Below are 15,324 nucleotides of genomic sequence, written 5' to 3'. Positions count from 1 at the left end.
TCTATAGCTTATGGAGCACATCCAGATAATTATATGTCACTACAACTATAAAAATACGTCCTCATGTAACCTACACACAAGAGCAATCACTTAAAATTTAATGGTGAGGGAGATGAAGGATCACTGCCATTTAAAATTACAGAATATAGAAGATAAAAGTTTCAAAATCTGCCAACAGTAGAAAATGTCTCTTAGAGTGGTTTTTTGTGTCATCCATGTAACCCTAATATCATGTGATAAGAAGGCATTGCTATTTTAAGAAATCTGAGTTAGACAAAATTTACATAACTTGATTTTAAGGAATATTGAGCATCCTTACAAATAAATCTCCTTAGCCTTATTATTTGAAAGTTCATGATTCCTAGATGTAGGAATTCAGGAGACACTTGAAAGAATTAATAATAGCACATAACTGCACTTTCTCTATTAGGCCAAGAGCTTTAGTGTGGCTGGGAAATTAATGCTTCCATAAATTACAATTCCAGAAGGTCCAGTACGGCTGGCTCTGTAAGTCCTCTAACAGTGAGCACAAAGAGGATCAAATATACCAGGGCTCAGGCTTTATCCCTTCCTCATCCATAGATAATTCAAAGAGATCCTCTTCATTAAGGGCTTTGGCACATTGCCTACAATTTCTTTTTTGGGCCGCTGTGAGCTTAATGATGCAGAACAATGGTCTTCCCTCTTGTTGAGCACTTACCTTATTGTACCTTTAATCACATCATAAAAACCAAATTAAGACACCTCGTCATTAGAGACTGTTGTAGCTGTGCATATCAATGCTTTGTGCTCCAAATACAAAGGGGCTGTGGCAGCTTGGTGGGAGCAGTGTCACCACTGATGAGTGTGGCAGCAGATAGGCAGCCCTATCCCATCTTAGATGTGTCCCAAGGTTTACTTCCCAGCTGAATGCAGCATATTAAATGAAGTAATGTACACTATTAGGTTTTGGGGTGTCTGGTTAAATTGGAAATCTTCTTCAGAAGTTACTAAAAGTTGTGAAAATGGGAAGGAGAATGGGGAAGAAAGAAAAGTGGAAAATTGGGTGTTTAACACCAGGTTTCTGATGTGCTTTTTTCAGTGCCATCAGCTCCTACATAAACAATAACAGAAATCAGGGCTTTTCCCTTTGTGTGAAAATTCCTGAGGGACCAAAAAGTAAACTCCATCAGAGGAAACTTACAGAAGAATGAATCATCTGATATAGAGCTTCTGAGAGTGCAAAATAGAGTAAAAAAAGTTAAAGCCTGCAATTTAAAGAACTTTCTTGGTACCTTTTTCACACTAAGCACACATTGCCCACAATATGGGAGGTAAAAACACAGTGAAATCATTTCCTAGATGGACACAGTGTTTTCCAGAATCCTCACAGCATCACAGAATGGTTTGGATTGGAAGGGACCTTAAAGATCCTGTAATTCCAACCCCACTGCCATGGGCAGGGACACCTCCACTGGAACAATTCCCAAGGATGTCAACATCGAATTTTAAATCACAGATGAGTCTAAACTCGCACGGGCAGTGCTCAGAGCTGTTCCCTGGGATTTAGGATGATGGAGTTCACCCAGTGGGAAGACACCAGAAGCGCAGCCCATCCAAACTGGCGCTTGCAGCTGAGGAGCCCTGAGACAGGCGAGCAGAGAGCCCAGCCCCTTCCTGCAGGCTGTCCCTCCAGGCTGGGGACAGGCTGGCAGGAAACCAGCTCAGGTTGCCACTGCCCTTGGCTCAGCTGAGCTGAGGTCAGAAGATTCTGCTCTGTGGTTGTTGAGCTGGCTCCCCTCACAAATACTAAAGTTCATATATAAATAAACAGTTGTTGCCATGATCCTGCGGCGTGTCGGGAACTTGAAAGGCTCACTCACATGCTCCCAGCCTGGCACGTCCCTGAGACGTGGAAAAATGACAGTGCTGGTAAAAAGCAATAGTGGGCAAGCTGGATTTGTGCTTCAAAGCAGACTGAGATGCTCTGTGGCCAAGGTTATATAAGCACCAAGGTCAGGCAGAAATTGTGTGCTAATGAGGGGTCAGCAGTGATGGGGAACAAGCCAACGCTGTTTTCCATTGGCAGCTTCCAGTGGCATCGCTTGCAGGGCACTGTTCTCCAGCAGAACTCCCACACAAACCTGCTGCACTGAGCTAATCCCCAGTGCAGGCCCCCTTGCCACCAGAGTTCCATTTGCACCTTCGGACTTGAGAAAAGGAGACCAAAGTAATCAATCAGTAAGAAAGCCTAATTCAAGGAAACAGTCTAACTAGACTTAAACCTACTGAGCAATGATGTTATCCTAAAGCAGGGCCAAAGTGAAGCTTGCCAAAATAAACATTCAGCTCAAAAAAAACCCACCTAATCAAAACTGTAAGATTTGGAAAACAGAAATAATTGCCTCTGTACATATGCTTTTCACACCCTCAAATTTAATTGGGCAGCCAGAGAATTAGTTGCTCTACATTTCAGTAGTTTTCCATGTTAAGACCAAAGTGGTGGTGCCAATTATAGGGAGCTGCTCTACTTGAAATACAGTGTATGGCTTCAAGTGCTCTGTATGTGCAGCCTGTGCCGCAGCTGAAATTAAAACTAGCACTGAAGTTCGATTCTGTCACTTCACTGCCATTAAACTCGACCTCAATAACAGTTGTGAACCTATCACACTTACTTCAAAGTAGTCATGTGTTTGCTTAAACAAGATGTTAATTCCAAGGGCTTTGTTCTAGACGGGGTTTTCTGCTGCAGAATTAGTTCAGCTGTAGAAAAACTCTGCTTGACAGACTGGAGACTCATAATCTTCAGAAAACTGCCCTTTAATGATCGTGGCGCCTGTCTGTGGCTCACAAGTCCCCTTTCCTAATTAGACATTTACCAGAAACTGGCAATTGAAATTTTCCTCTTCACTTGATGATGAATAATGCAGTGCCTCTGTTAGGATTTCTCTGGAAGATGTTCTTTATTGTGAAGTTAGAGGGATATTTTGGCCATTAAAGGAACATAAACAAGATCTGATATGAAATAAACAAATGGTCACCTGTGATATAAATGCCTAATTTGACCTACTTTGCATGTTAAATGCCTCAGTGTTGCATAATCTTCCTAAAATCTATAGTGCCTTTCATCTTTACAGTGGGCAGATAAAATGCTCAGCCATAGCATGGATTTATTAGGATTTTGTTTAAATGATGAATGATTGAAGGGATGAGTTTTGTGATGCTTTACACTTAAACATCTGTTTAATGCTACAAAGCAGGTGGCAGAAGTCACAAGGGAGAAGGCACCAGGGACAATCACTCTGTGCTCTACTGTCACCTGTCAGACACGGGCTGGGAAAAAAGGAAACATATGGAGTAATGAAAAAGTGCAGATTCAATAAATGTGTTTTGTTGTGTTCATTAATAATGGAAGAAAAAGCTTAGGCTTCATTTTCACTGGGACAGGGCAGCTCTGCAGTTACATGAACACTGGATTTGTCCTTGCAGAGACTTGGTGGGTAAAGGGAAACAAATCCAACTGGAACTTGGGCACAAGTCAAGGATTTGACAGGAGAGGGGCAGAATAAATAATGTCAAATATGCATAAACATTAAATATTCCAATATTCACTAATTCAAGCAGTGACAATTGAAGAAAAACCTCCTATTAATATGGAATATCTTCAGGCAAAAAGCCAGATGCCACCATCCAAAACACAAATGGTCAGAATCAGGGCACTGTTTTCTTTCTTGTGTCCATCCAGGGATAATCCTGGGTAGGGACACAGAGGTGATTGGATATATCAGTGCCCAGTGCCCCACTGATATATTAAAATCACAGAGGTGATTTTGATATATCAGTGCCCAGTTCCTATGCCAGTGATGTCCACTGTTTTTGTTATTATTTGGGATAATTTTGATATATCAGTGCCCAGTTCCTATGCCAGTGATGTCCACTGTTTTTGTTATTATTTGGGATAATTTTGATATATCAGTGCCCAGTTCCTATGCCAGTGATGTCCACTGGCATAGGAACTGGACACTGATATATCAAATTTATCCCAAATAATAACAAAAACTACAAACAGAAGTGCAGCAAGAGGGTTTTTTGCAACTTCAAACCAATATTCTGTACATTCCTGCAAAGTGAAATCTGAACATCACTTTAGAGAAAGCAATCATTCACATGTTGGGAACATCACAGCTGATAAGAACTCTTAAATTTGGCCGAGGTGCTTCAGAGCTCAGCAGAAGCTCTTGTGTCTGACCCAATAAATCTGTGTAACTGCCATCCATTTTAGGCAGAAGCAAAGGAAAATGAAGGTGTTTTTGTCAATGTCTCATTAAGAACTCATGGCCGTGGCAGCTCAGAGGGAGGAGGTGATGGGACTCCCCTCTGAGGTTTGTGTTCTTCAGCTCTGCCTGTGGAAGGCCCAAGGTGACCAAGCTCCTGAAGCAGCAGGGCTCAGAAACTCTCTGGGATCTGTCACTGGGTTCTCACAGAGCAGCACCAGGTGTTCTTTCCATCTTTTCTTGGAAGCAGCTTCAATAACCCTCTTCAACACAGGTGATCTTCAGAGCTCTCCAGAATTGCTCTTCCCCTGTCCTGCACCACATTTGTGGAAGAGGGGAGGGAGTGGGAAGATGGACTTAAAAGCTCCTAACAATGAAAAGGGGGTGCTGGGAATCAGAATTATCTGAAACACAGTGCCTGGGTGGTGGGATGGGAGGTCTGAGTTGTGCTGTGCCCTCCTGTGACCTCAGGCAGATCACTCACTTGTTCTGTGTTTCATCTCCTGTAGAGATCCCTGTGTCTGTTTGCCCTGAGCAGGCCTCCAGAGGCAGCCCTGCCTTTTGCTGTGTGCTTGCACACGGTCTGATATGCTGCTAAAATGATGTCAGTCTTGTTTGAAGTGCTGGTCTGTACCCCAGAAAGTTGCACTACTCTGATTTTAGTTGAGGTGTGGTGTTAAATACTGCCTTACAAACTCTGAGTGCTGGAAGGCCATAGCAGGGGAAAGCTCCCTCCAACTCTTTGTCTTTGACCATTCCCTTTTACTGTGAGAAGAAGGTGCTGCTCTACAGGGGCTTTTGGTCTGATTCAGGACAAGAATTGTTCCTTATGCTGCTCAAATTCAGCTCGAATCCATATAACCCTCAACTAAAAGGGTTTTAACTTTTTCATGCTCTTCACTCTCATCGTGTGTTATTTTAAACATAAATATAGAATACACAGCTTTTGAAAGCTGTCATTGATATAAAAAAATCTGTATTTTGTTGTGCTAGGTGAACACACAGACACGGGGTTTGCCCCTTGGGAAAAGCACATGTGGGAAGGGCAAGAGCATTTCCCAAGGAGCCACACTGGAGGTGCAGTGCTAGGGGTGGACAAAGCAGAGGATGTGAGAAAACGGGTAATTACACTTGCTGAATCCAGTCATTAGTAATTCAGGGTTATTTATGGCTCATTTGTAGCTCACTCAGAGATGCCATTGATTGGCCCCCTCTGGGCTGCAGAAATGGCAGAGAGAGGCATTGAAAGGGGAAGCCTGTAAACTTCTGGCTGTGTTCTAGGTGGACCTGGGTTATTAAGCCATGAAAAGACACACAAAAGATCCCTTGAAAAAATAAGGAAAAGCATTTCTGCCCTGATATAAAGTCATTTAACACGATTAATGCATATTTAAGAGAAAAAGGGCTCCAAGGAAACCTTGCTTCTAGTGCAAGTCCAAAAGTCTCAGAAGCCCCAGCACTGCTCTGTGTTTTCACTGATTGTTTTCATAATAAAATTCCCTGTGGTTTTATTTGGAGTAGTGATCCACAGGAGCAGAGCCTGAGAACCCAACCAAGAGCATCTTAGTATGCTCCAGACACTCCTGGCACTGCCTTGGTAATACCTAAATGTGCTAATTACCAACAAAATTTAAATTCCTTTATTTCCAGGCTCTTTTTCCCAAGATTTTCCATTTGCAAGTTAACGGTTTGGAGGACAAATGTATTCTGTGCTCTCAAGGAAAAGAATCTTTCCTTGGTCTGAACTGTTTTGTCATGGATGGCTCACAAGGCAGAAGGGAAATGCACACACATGGAAACAGTCTATTACCAAACAATATAATTCTGGGGTTTTCAAAAGCAGGGAGACTGTACATATGAGGGAAATAAAAGAGGGATTAGATGGATCTGCAAGGAGAATTAACCTGTATTTTGAACCTTTTTTCTCCAATTCCTGAGGAGAAGGGGGGGTTATAAAATAGGCTTTTTGCTGCTCTTGCTTCTATAAAAATCTTTAAAGTTGTGCTGCTTTTTCTTAGTATGCAGACTCCTTAAGAACTTGCTAAAGGAGTGAATCAGACCATAAAGAGCATTTTAAATGGAGCACAGGCATCTGTAGTCTAACAGAACTAGCATTTTTATAGTGCACTTCCCAAGGATTTGCATGAATTTCTACAAAGAAAAGCTGCTTACTCATTCTTAGGCAAAAAAGTTTTTTTCCCTGTGACATTTGTGAGGCACAGAAGAGCCAACAAGCTGTACAATGCATACAAATGTTTATCATGCATGGCATTAAACCCACAGAAATCAGCCTAAATTAATGGGAAAAAATAATTTCCTGAAACCCCTCTGGCTTCTGCTGTGTGCTCCCAACATCCAGAAAACAATGTCACACACTATTGCTGCAAAAATAAAACACAGAATAAAATAATATAATAGTTCATTATAACTAAACTGCTCTGCACGGGGATTTAGTGGCTTTCTCAACCTTTCAGTAACTTCTCCCACCAGTGCCTGAAGTCACTCATCTGTACTGTTGTCAATGATGTTTGCCCATGCCTGAGTGCTGAGCATCCTCCCCACCTTCTCTCCTGGAGCCCTTTCCTGTCCCAGCCCTGTCCCAGTGTCCCCTCCCAGGGCTCCTGCCTGTGCCCCTGTGGGAAACTGGGAATGAGCTCCAGGAGCCTCCTGGTGCAGAGATGTGTTAATGCTGTGTGTTAATTCTGCTCTCACAGCAAAACAAAAACCACCCCTGCTGGGCTTTCCATAAGCTCTGTGTCAGGAGGAAGAGAAAATCAGAATTGGTGGCAGCCAGGAGGAAGTTTTGTCCACTTGTAAACAAGTGACATTTTTTGATATACCTGAAGGCCTCTAATTTATGTCTCTTTCAAAGTGGCAATTAATTAGCCTTCTCTTCCCACCCAGAGAAACAAAGCATGTAAATCACTTACCTTGCTCAATAATTAAACAGCAGCTATTGATAAAATGACATTTATGCAATAGCACAGCCGTGTCCTATCCTGCCTCATACCTCAAGCAAAAATAAGGATGTGTTTTCTAGTAACAGAGAACAATTCTGTGAGCCCAGCCTTGGCTGCAGATTCCCTTTGCCTTGCACAGGAGGTGCAGCCTTGTCCTCACAGTGGGAAGGCTGCAAGGCTCCCTGTGCCAATTCTGACCTCAGGACATTAGCATCTAAACAGTGGCACTTGGCTCAGGAACCTCTCAGCAGAACAATTGTTAAGCTAAAAGCGCATCTATAAGCGTAAAAACGTGAGAAAATCTGTCCTTGTAAAAGGTATTTCCCTGTGCCATATCTGGAATGAGTAGAAGGAGGAGATTTCAACAGGAGGGATGCAAAATGCCTTGCACAGCTCCAGCAGAGAGAAGCCAATGTAGATCCAGTGCCTTACACACTCACAGCACTGGAAAATTGTATGGGAAGCCATCTCCTAGAGAGGTAGAGCAAATTCTTCACAAGCCTAAAAAGATATGAGGGGTTTTCCTGTTTGTTTGGTTTTTTTTTTCTTTTCTCCTTGTTGAGAACATCGCTGCTCACAAATCATCACTGATTTATTTGGTTTTTTTCTACTTAATATGTAGCTACCAACAGAGAGAGATGTGGGTCTTACCAACCCTACACCCCCAAGATCCTACTGCCTGATTTTACCCTTTTATCTCCAAGGTAGCACTCCAACATTCCCAGCCTTTCTCATGGCTCTGAGGAGGCTGTTCTCAGTCTCTACCCACACATTTGCTGTATTCACACCTCCTAAGCTGACATGGGGTGTTCCTCAGCAATTCTACCTGATGTTTAGGGTTCCTCAGTGGAGTTCTGCTGCTTCCATTTGGGGCCAGATACAGCATATTCGATTTTTTTCATTCCTCTTTTCATTAATTCCTGGGGTTTTTTTCTGATCATTTACTTCTTGGGTATTGGAATTAATGAGAGCTCCATGATCAAAATGAGAGTTGAAGCTATTGTTTCCTTCTGTTTGTTTGCTGGGGTCACTGTTTTGGATTTGTGCCATGGCTTCCCCTTTGGGCATCATCTCTCTTTTTCTCAATTACAAATTGACATCACTTCCACCTTCACTGACCATGGCAGCATTTTCCCTTCCATTATCTCAGTTTGGCCATGGAATGCTGATGCCACTCTCAGCTTCATAACTTCTTGATTTGCTGTTAAAGTCCTCTCTCAGTCAGAGCCTGAGCTGGGGCACTGCAAAAGCAAAACACCCCTTGACTCCAGTGAGCACCAAATCAAGCTCCAGTGACTATTTTATTTTCATTCCAAGTATTAAAACTTCCAGGAGACACAGACCTCCCAGACAGGATTATGCACTCTTTATCTGTAGATTCCTTGGTCCTCTCTCCAGCCTAGTTCAGTGCAGAAGAACATACACTACATACTACAAAGTAAAATACTGTAAGTGCTATATTTTATTTTATAATCATTGCATAGCTTCTATTTTAAAAAAATCAATTCAAGTATGCCTTCCTTATTCACTGTCTGGTGTTAATACAGAGTATTTGTGTCCCTGCCTCATGCAGTGGCTAAATCCACTCTGGCTGCACCACAAATTTCACCCAAGTCCATTCAGCTCTGTTTAACTCCAGTCACTGCATTTTTATCTACAGCTTTCTCCATATTCAGTATATTTCCAATGCTAAGAAGGTCCAAAAGCTAAGCATTTCACCCTTCCAGACAAGTTAATTTATCCATCCTTTGTGCCATGAAAGATCCCATTGTCTCTGTCACATGGCATGTTCCTCAGAAATTATGCATATTTGTCGTTTTTGGCAGTCTTCTGAAGCGTTCATGTGCATGGATTTATTTTTTTTCTGTGTTATTTCAGATGTAACTGTTTGTAAGGAAAAAAAAAATTGCTGAGCACAATTCAGCAGCATTAGGAATAAAGTCTAGGAATATAAAACACTTATTTTTAAACAAAGCAAATCTGTACAGATTTATTAATTTATTTATTTTATTATGTATTTATTGGCTTTTAAGCACTGGGAATAATTATTTGTCAATTGTAACAAATTTTCCAGGTAGAAACTAAGCATATTAGTATCACCTATTTGCTAGACTCAGGATTAGCCACAAGTACTGACTCAACACAGACACCAGAAATGAGGCCATTGAGATCATCCCAGTATATTTCTCTTCTGCATCATTTTTGTGCTGCTAAAAATAAAATACCAATACCTGCTCCTTTTTCTAGACTAAAAAGCAATTTATCTCTGTTATGCATAAGCAGACTGGGGAATTACTGCTTTTTATTATCCAAATATTTAGCACTGCCATCCTTATTTCCCTGTAATGGAAAATGATATTGGTGTGCTGAGATGGGAAATGCTTAAAAAAAAAGTAATTACAAACTATTCACTGCTCAGTATTTACCACATATTATGGCACTTGCTGCAGGTTTTTTAGGAACCAGATTCAGAAGTGTAATTCCCTGCTGTAAAGCACTTTTAAGTGCATTTTTGTGTGTTCTTCCATCATTTGTTGGGGCAGTTCTGACCACGTCTCATAGATCAGCATCACCACAGTGGCCAAGGCTGCTGCTCAGAGCAGGAACCTGCAGAGCTGAAAGGATTCCACTCAGCTGGGGTTCAGGAATCACCTCCTGTAAGGGATCCACAGACTGACCCCAAAGCCATTCATCATGTGGACAGCTACTGTCCAGAAGATTGTTTGCCTAACAAATGTGGGTGCTGCCACAGCTCACAGAAATATTAACTTCTAAAGACAAAATCCCCAACCATATATTTGGAGTGGGTTAAGAAGCCCATAATAACAGCACTACAGTGACTTATGCTTCCATTTCACTGCAATCAGTGCCATCCTATCAAAACCATCCTTTAAAATTGTACACACATCAAATACACTTCTGCTTGTAGAGTTATCAATTTACCCACTGGAGGCTGAATGCCAGAAAGTCTCAAACCTTTCCTACACAAGGTCTCTCTGCAGCAGGGGAGGGTTTAGATTAGAATTTAGCTGCCTCATTACCCCAGTTCTAAAATCTGGTCCCAGTCCTTCTTCCTGGCTGTGCAGCACCTTTTCTTTTTCGTGGCATTATCAGCGTGCAGACAACATAGTCAGGAAACTACTTGGACATAATTCCTGTAGTAACAATTTATGGCACAGTGCAGCTACTACTGCCTGTTCCCTGCATGACATCAAGCTGTCCTTGAAGTTATGATTATTTATGTAACAATTGCATAGGAGAGCACAAAGAGGATGCCAGTCTGTGGATTTGCAGAAATAAAAGTGTCCTAAGGAGCCTAAATTAAAATGCAGGCCTGTACTAAACTGTCTGTAATGCAGGTTCATGACAGCATTTGGGAATGAACTGGAAATCTGTCCTGTGCAGGATTTTACCAGGCTTTACTCTGAAGATGGAGAAAGGATCTTCATAAATAGTTTCCTGCTCAAGAGTTATTCTGAGCACATTTCTGAAAAACATTATACACTGCAATTTAGATTCTTTTGTTTTGATTGCTTGTTGGGTTTTGTTGTACAAAAAATAAAAAAAAAATTAGGATGCACACAGTAAAATGTGCAACATTTAATTTGCAGCAAATAATAAAACTCAACCCATAATCAGCATTTCCTTTTTCCAGAGAAAACATTAGGCTGAACCTAATTTTACAGCTGTACAAACTGTTTTAAAGTAATCTGCTCAATTGGGCGAGTTAATGATATTTAATTTGACCAGGCCAAACTTTGCACGCTGTGCATTACTGGGAGCAATGGTGTGCGGTGTGAGTGTTTGTGTGATGTAAATGTCGTGCTAACACCTTCCCCTCTCAGCTGGCTTCACAAAAATCCCGGTGTCATCACCTCCCCAAGGCAAACCCAAGATGACAGCAGGGAAAAGTGTTAGTTGCACAAGGTAATTCAGCAGGAATTTAGCCTTTTCAATCTATTCTGCACTCAAGTTAACCCTCTTGATATCAGCCAGCTTTTTGCCCTGGGCAATATGTTAAGTGTGGGCTAAATTCAGTTATTGTGCTGAGTAATGTTCTCTGTTCAGGGGCCCCACTTTAATGTGACTAAATGTGGATTATAGTGTGTATTTAGTGCAGTGTGTGAATTCTCTGCTCAGCCCCCAGTTCCATGGCCTGGCATGTCTCCTATTATTTCTTTCCACTACTCTAAAATTGAGGTTTTTATTGCAGTGACTGACTACTACCATCATGTTTCATCTAAAAAATTGTTTATCAGACACAAACACATAGTTTTGTAGTTTTGTAGCAAAAAGGCGAACAGTCTAAAAAGCAAACCAAAACTAGAAAAACTCCAGGAGAATCAATAACTTTTTGTGTTTGAACAAGAGCTGAGGGATTTCTAATCTGCAAGAAACAAATGGGGTGGTGGTTTGTACTTCACCTCAAAGAGCAAACCCAGTAAAATCTATCAAAATAAAAGGCAGAGCAGAGGATTTTTAAAATTACTGTAGTGAAAAGGGAAAATGAGAAATGCACAAGATTGTGGGGATGGGCACTGGCAGCTCACACCTTGGTGATGCTAAAGAGGCTGACCTAGAACAGAGGGCAGAGTTAAAAGAATAAAGGAGGGATTTATTAAAAGACCTTCAAGGATTCAGCTTGGGCAGTAAAAGAGCCTGGCCATGGTCCTGCCCAAGATGGACCCAAGATGGACGATGTGTCATGAGTTTTTATATTTTTATAAGTTTTGGTCCATTTCCATGTTGGGGATCATTGTCCAGTTCCAGCTCCAGGTGATGCAGTCCCACCCTCCCAGTTTGCTCCCCTCCATTCCCTGTTGTTGGCACTTTTTGGGCTGAAGCTGCAGCGGTGTCCTTGGTTCTGGGCTGGCAAAGGATTGTTCTGTGGGACTGAGCTGTGAGAGAGCTGCTGGCACTCTGTATGGAGTTCAGAGTTACGGACCAATGCAGTACAGAATCTGGAAAATAGGAAATGTGAACCTTGAGGCATCACTGGCAGGTCTGGGAGCTGAGCCTGGGTCCCTGACAGCTTTGCTGTTTCTCCCACAGGTCAATGGGAAGGATTTATCCAAAGCCACCCACGAGCAGGCGGTGGAGGCGTTCAAGACAGCCAAGGAGCCCATCGTGGTGCAGGTGCTGAGGAGGGCCCCACGTGCCAAGGCCCACGAGCCCCAGCTGGTGGATGTGGGCACCCAGACCGACATCACCTTCGAGCACATCATGGCCCTCAGCAAGATGGGCTCGCCCAGCCCGCCCGTCCCCGGGCTGGACCCCTACCTGCTGCCCGAAGAGTAAGTGACGCTTGCTGAGCCTCAGAAATCTTTGTGGAGCAATAATCCATATTGTTCCTTTATTATTAAACTGGGGTGCCAGTTGTGGGTTTCTCTGGGTCTGCATTGGGTCAGTAGTTCATGTGGGACTCAAGTGTTTATTATTTCTGATCAGTAAAACAGTCTCACTGCTGTGAGTTGGGCAGCTTTTCATTAGAAGGCACAAAATGGCCAACAATCTCTTGTTACAAGGTCTTTTGAGACTAAATTATCCAGTTAAGAGCTGACACCTGGATTATTTTCCCTTTTAACCCAATAACTGATCCCACAGAGCTGCAATGGGGACTTTTCTGCCCAATTACAAAATGCCACCCAAACCCATGGAGAAGGAGGAAGAGGAAGCATGATGAAGAAACCCAGGATGACACCCTGTGCCCTCCATCTTGCTTCCATCCACAACACACTAAAAACCCCAAAACCTCAATTTCTCACCCAGTGATACACCTACACTAGTCTCTATAATCTATTTCACACTTTTGTGGGTTCTAGTTTATCTTGAAACTTTCTCCATGAATGAGGGTGAAAGTCAGTGTTTCCCTGGGGATCAGGACATCCCAGAGCAGACAGGAATATTCCCAGTGCCCTGGGTTTCCACACTTGTGCTCCATAGTGGTGTGTTATGAGTTCACAACCTCACCTCCCTCTCTGGTAAACATGTCCTCCCAGAAGTAGCCAGGATTCATCCACCACTGAGCCATAACTCACAGCATTTTCATTTTTCCTCCACATTAGCGGGACATTACTCACATGAGTAATGCCACTGAGTCACAACATGGCCTCATAAAGCTCATTTTTTTTTGCTGGCATTTGATGGATAAAGTTATTGCATTTTGTAATTCCTCTCACTGCCTCTTTGGGTTGCTTATGTTTTAACTTTATTTTTTATGGCTGCCATAAATTGTGTAATGCTAAGAGCTGCTGCATTCTGTTCCAGTGTATTAATTACTTTATTATAACCCTGCAGCACTGTTACTCGAATAAGTTATTTTCTGGGACTAAAATTACTTACCAGTGTTGTCATGGATGTTTTAGAATCAAATTTTAATTATTGTTAATGGTAATTTGATGCTTTTGTACTTACAAATACAAATGACAATTATCTCCTGGCGCACACACCCCCCGCCCTCACATGCTGTTGGAGAGGAAAACTGCTCCCCAAGGAGCCCCTGCAGATTGCCTGTCATCCTGCCATGCATCTCCACAGGGAGCAGGGAATGGAAAGGATTCTGACCCTCTCAGTTGCTGTGTGTGAGAGGCTGATCTGGTCCAGCCACAGCAATTCCTGGTTTTTGAGGTTTTGGGGTGATCCTGCATGCGGTGAGACCAGGGCTGGTGTGCAGGCACCATCCTAGGGCGCCTCTCCAGGCATCCCTGCCTGCCCTCCTGGGAAATGGAGTCTGGCTGCAGGCAGGCACTGATCCTGCACTGCCCCTGAGTGACTTTCAGAGCACAGAAACCTTCACACATGAGCCAGGACCTTTCCATGGCAGTGCCCGTTCCTCTCACGCCTCTCTCTGCTGGTACTCAAAGGAGATATTCCAGCATGGCCACCTCTTCCCAGCCCACTCAAAATTCAAGCACAGCAGCAGGGTTTAATGGAAATACCTGACAAAAGGCTGGAGCTTGGAGCTTGCAGTGAGCAAACAGCAGGGCTTGGGGCCTGTGGGGAGGACACAATTGTTCCTAGGGCCTCGACACTGCACCTCCCAGCCTCATCTGCAGGAGGGGCTTTTAGTACCTCTGACTTGCCAGCTGCACTTGGAAAATGGCAAGGATTCATTCCTGATGAATCATTTAGGAAAATATTATTCCCTGTGAGGGTGTTGAGGTTCTGGCACAGAGAAGCTGTAGCTGCCCCATCCCTGGAAGTGTCCAAGACAGGTGGGAGCAACCTGGTCTAGTGGAAGGTGTCCCTGCCCATGGCAGGGGTGGAATGAGATTTTCCTCAAGAAAAGATTTGCCTTCCACCCCAAACTGTCCCATGATTTTATCATTCTATGATTTAGGTTCCAATGTGCCTGCATTATTCCACCTTAGCCCTATGAACTCCATATTGTTCCTTAATTATTAATCCCAGCTGCTGGGTCAGCAGTGCCCTTCCCATGCCAGGGCCACACTCAGCTCTCTCTGGCTGTGCTGTCACCCAGCACATGAAAGCAAAGTCATTTTTTCCTGGTGTTTCTTCTCACTTCTCCCAATTCCATTCAGATTAATCTCGCCTGCCTCTAACAACTTGACTATCCTGGCCAATTAGCAGATGCTGTTACATAAATAGCCTCAGACGTGTATCTAGTTAACGGAGAATTACAGGGAGTTTACTTTCACTGCAGATAAAACAATCCAGCACAGAAGACAGTGATCACAAGAGCATTACACTGCTTACAACTTCCAAAGTAAAGGCAGTGGAAGTGTGGGAGAGCTCAAGCAGTAAAAAGCAGCAGGCTGTCCTCCTACAATACATGGAATTTTCATTTAAAACACTTACTGGGGTAAGTGGTGTAGCTCACAGAATTAACCACATGCAGCTCCTCGGTGTGGGGGTCACTCCATCATCTCCCCTACAAGCTTGGAATGCATTAACAAGTTCCACTAAAGTCCTGAGTGCTGTCCTAAAAAGTACCTTTTTTTTCCAGCCATCCATCCGTGCATGAATACTACGACCCCAATGACTACATGGGAGGAATTCATCAAGAAATGGACCGGGATGAGTTGGAATTAGAGGTACTTAATCTGAGTAACTCTTTCATTTCCATATGCACCTCAAGGTCTTTGAATTGC

The 15,324-nt window shown here is 43.0% G+C and overlaps 1 protein-coding gene across 1 annotated transcript in view; it reads left to right on the top strand.

The window, feature by feature from the left end:
- The window catches only part of PDZRN3 (PDZ domain containing ring finger 3), a 129,843-nt gene that overhangs the window by 101,433 nt on the left and 13,086 nt on the right, over positions 1–15,324 (top strand). The window contains exons 4-5 of the mRNA XM_054640098.2: positions 12,266–12,507; positions 15,180–15,267. Of these exons, the coding sequence (XP_054496073.2) occupies positions 12,266–12,507; positions 15,180–15,267 (330 nt within the window). The remainder of the gene's footprint in view (positions 1–12,265; positions 12,508–15,179; positions 15,268–15,324) is intronic.

This window comes from Agelaius phoeniceus, chromosome 11, assembly GCF_051311805.1.
Source record: "Agelaius phoeniceus isolate bAgePho1 chromosome 11, bAgePho1.hap1, whole genome shotgun sequence".
NCBI lineage: Eukaryota > Metazoa > Chordata > Aves > Passeriformes > Icteridae > Agelaius > Agelaius phoeniceus.
Note: the sequence above shows the minus strand (reverse complement) of the source record. Positions and strands in the feature narration are given on the sequence as shown.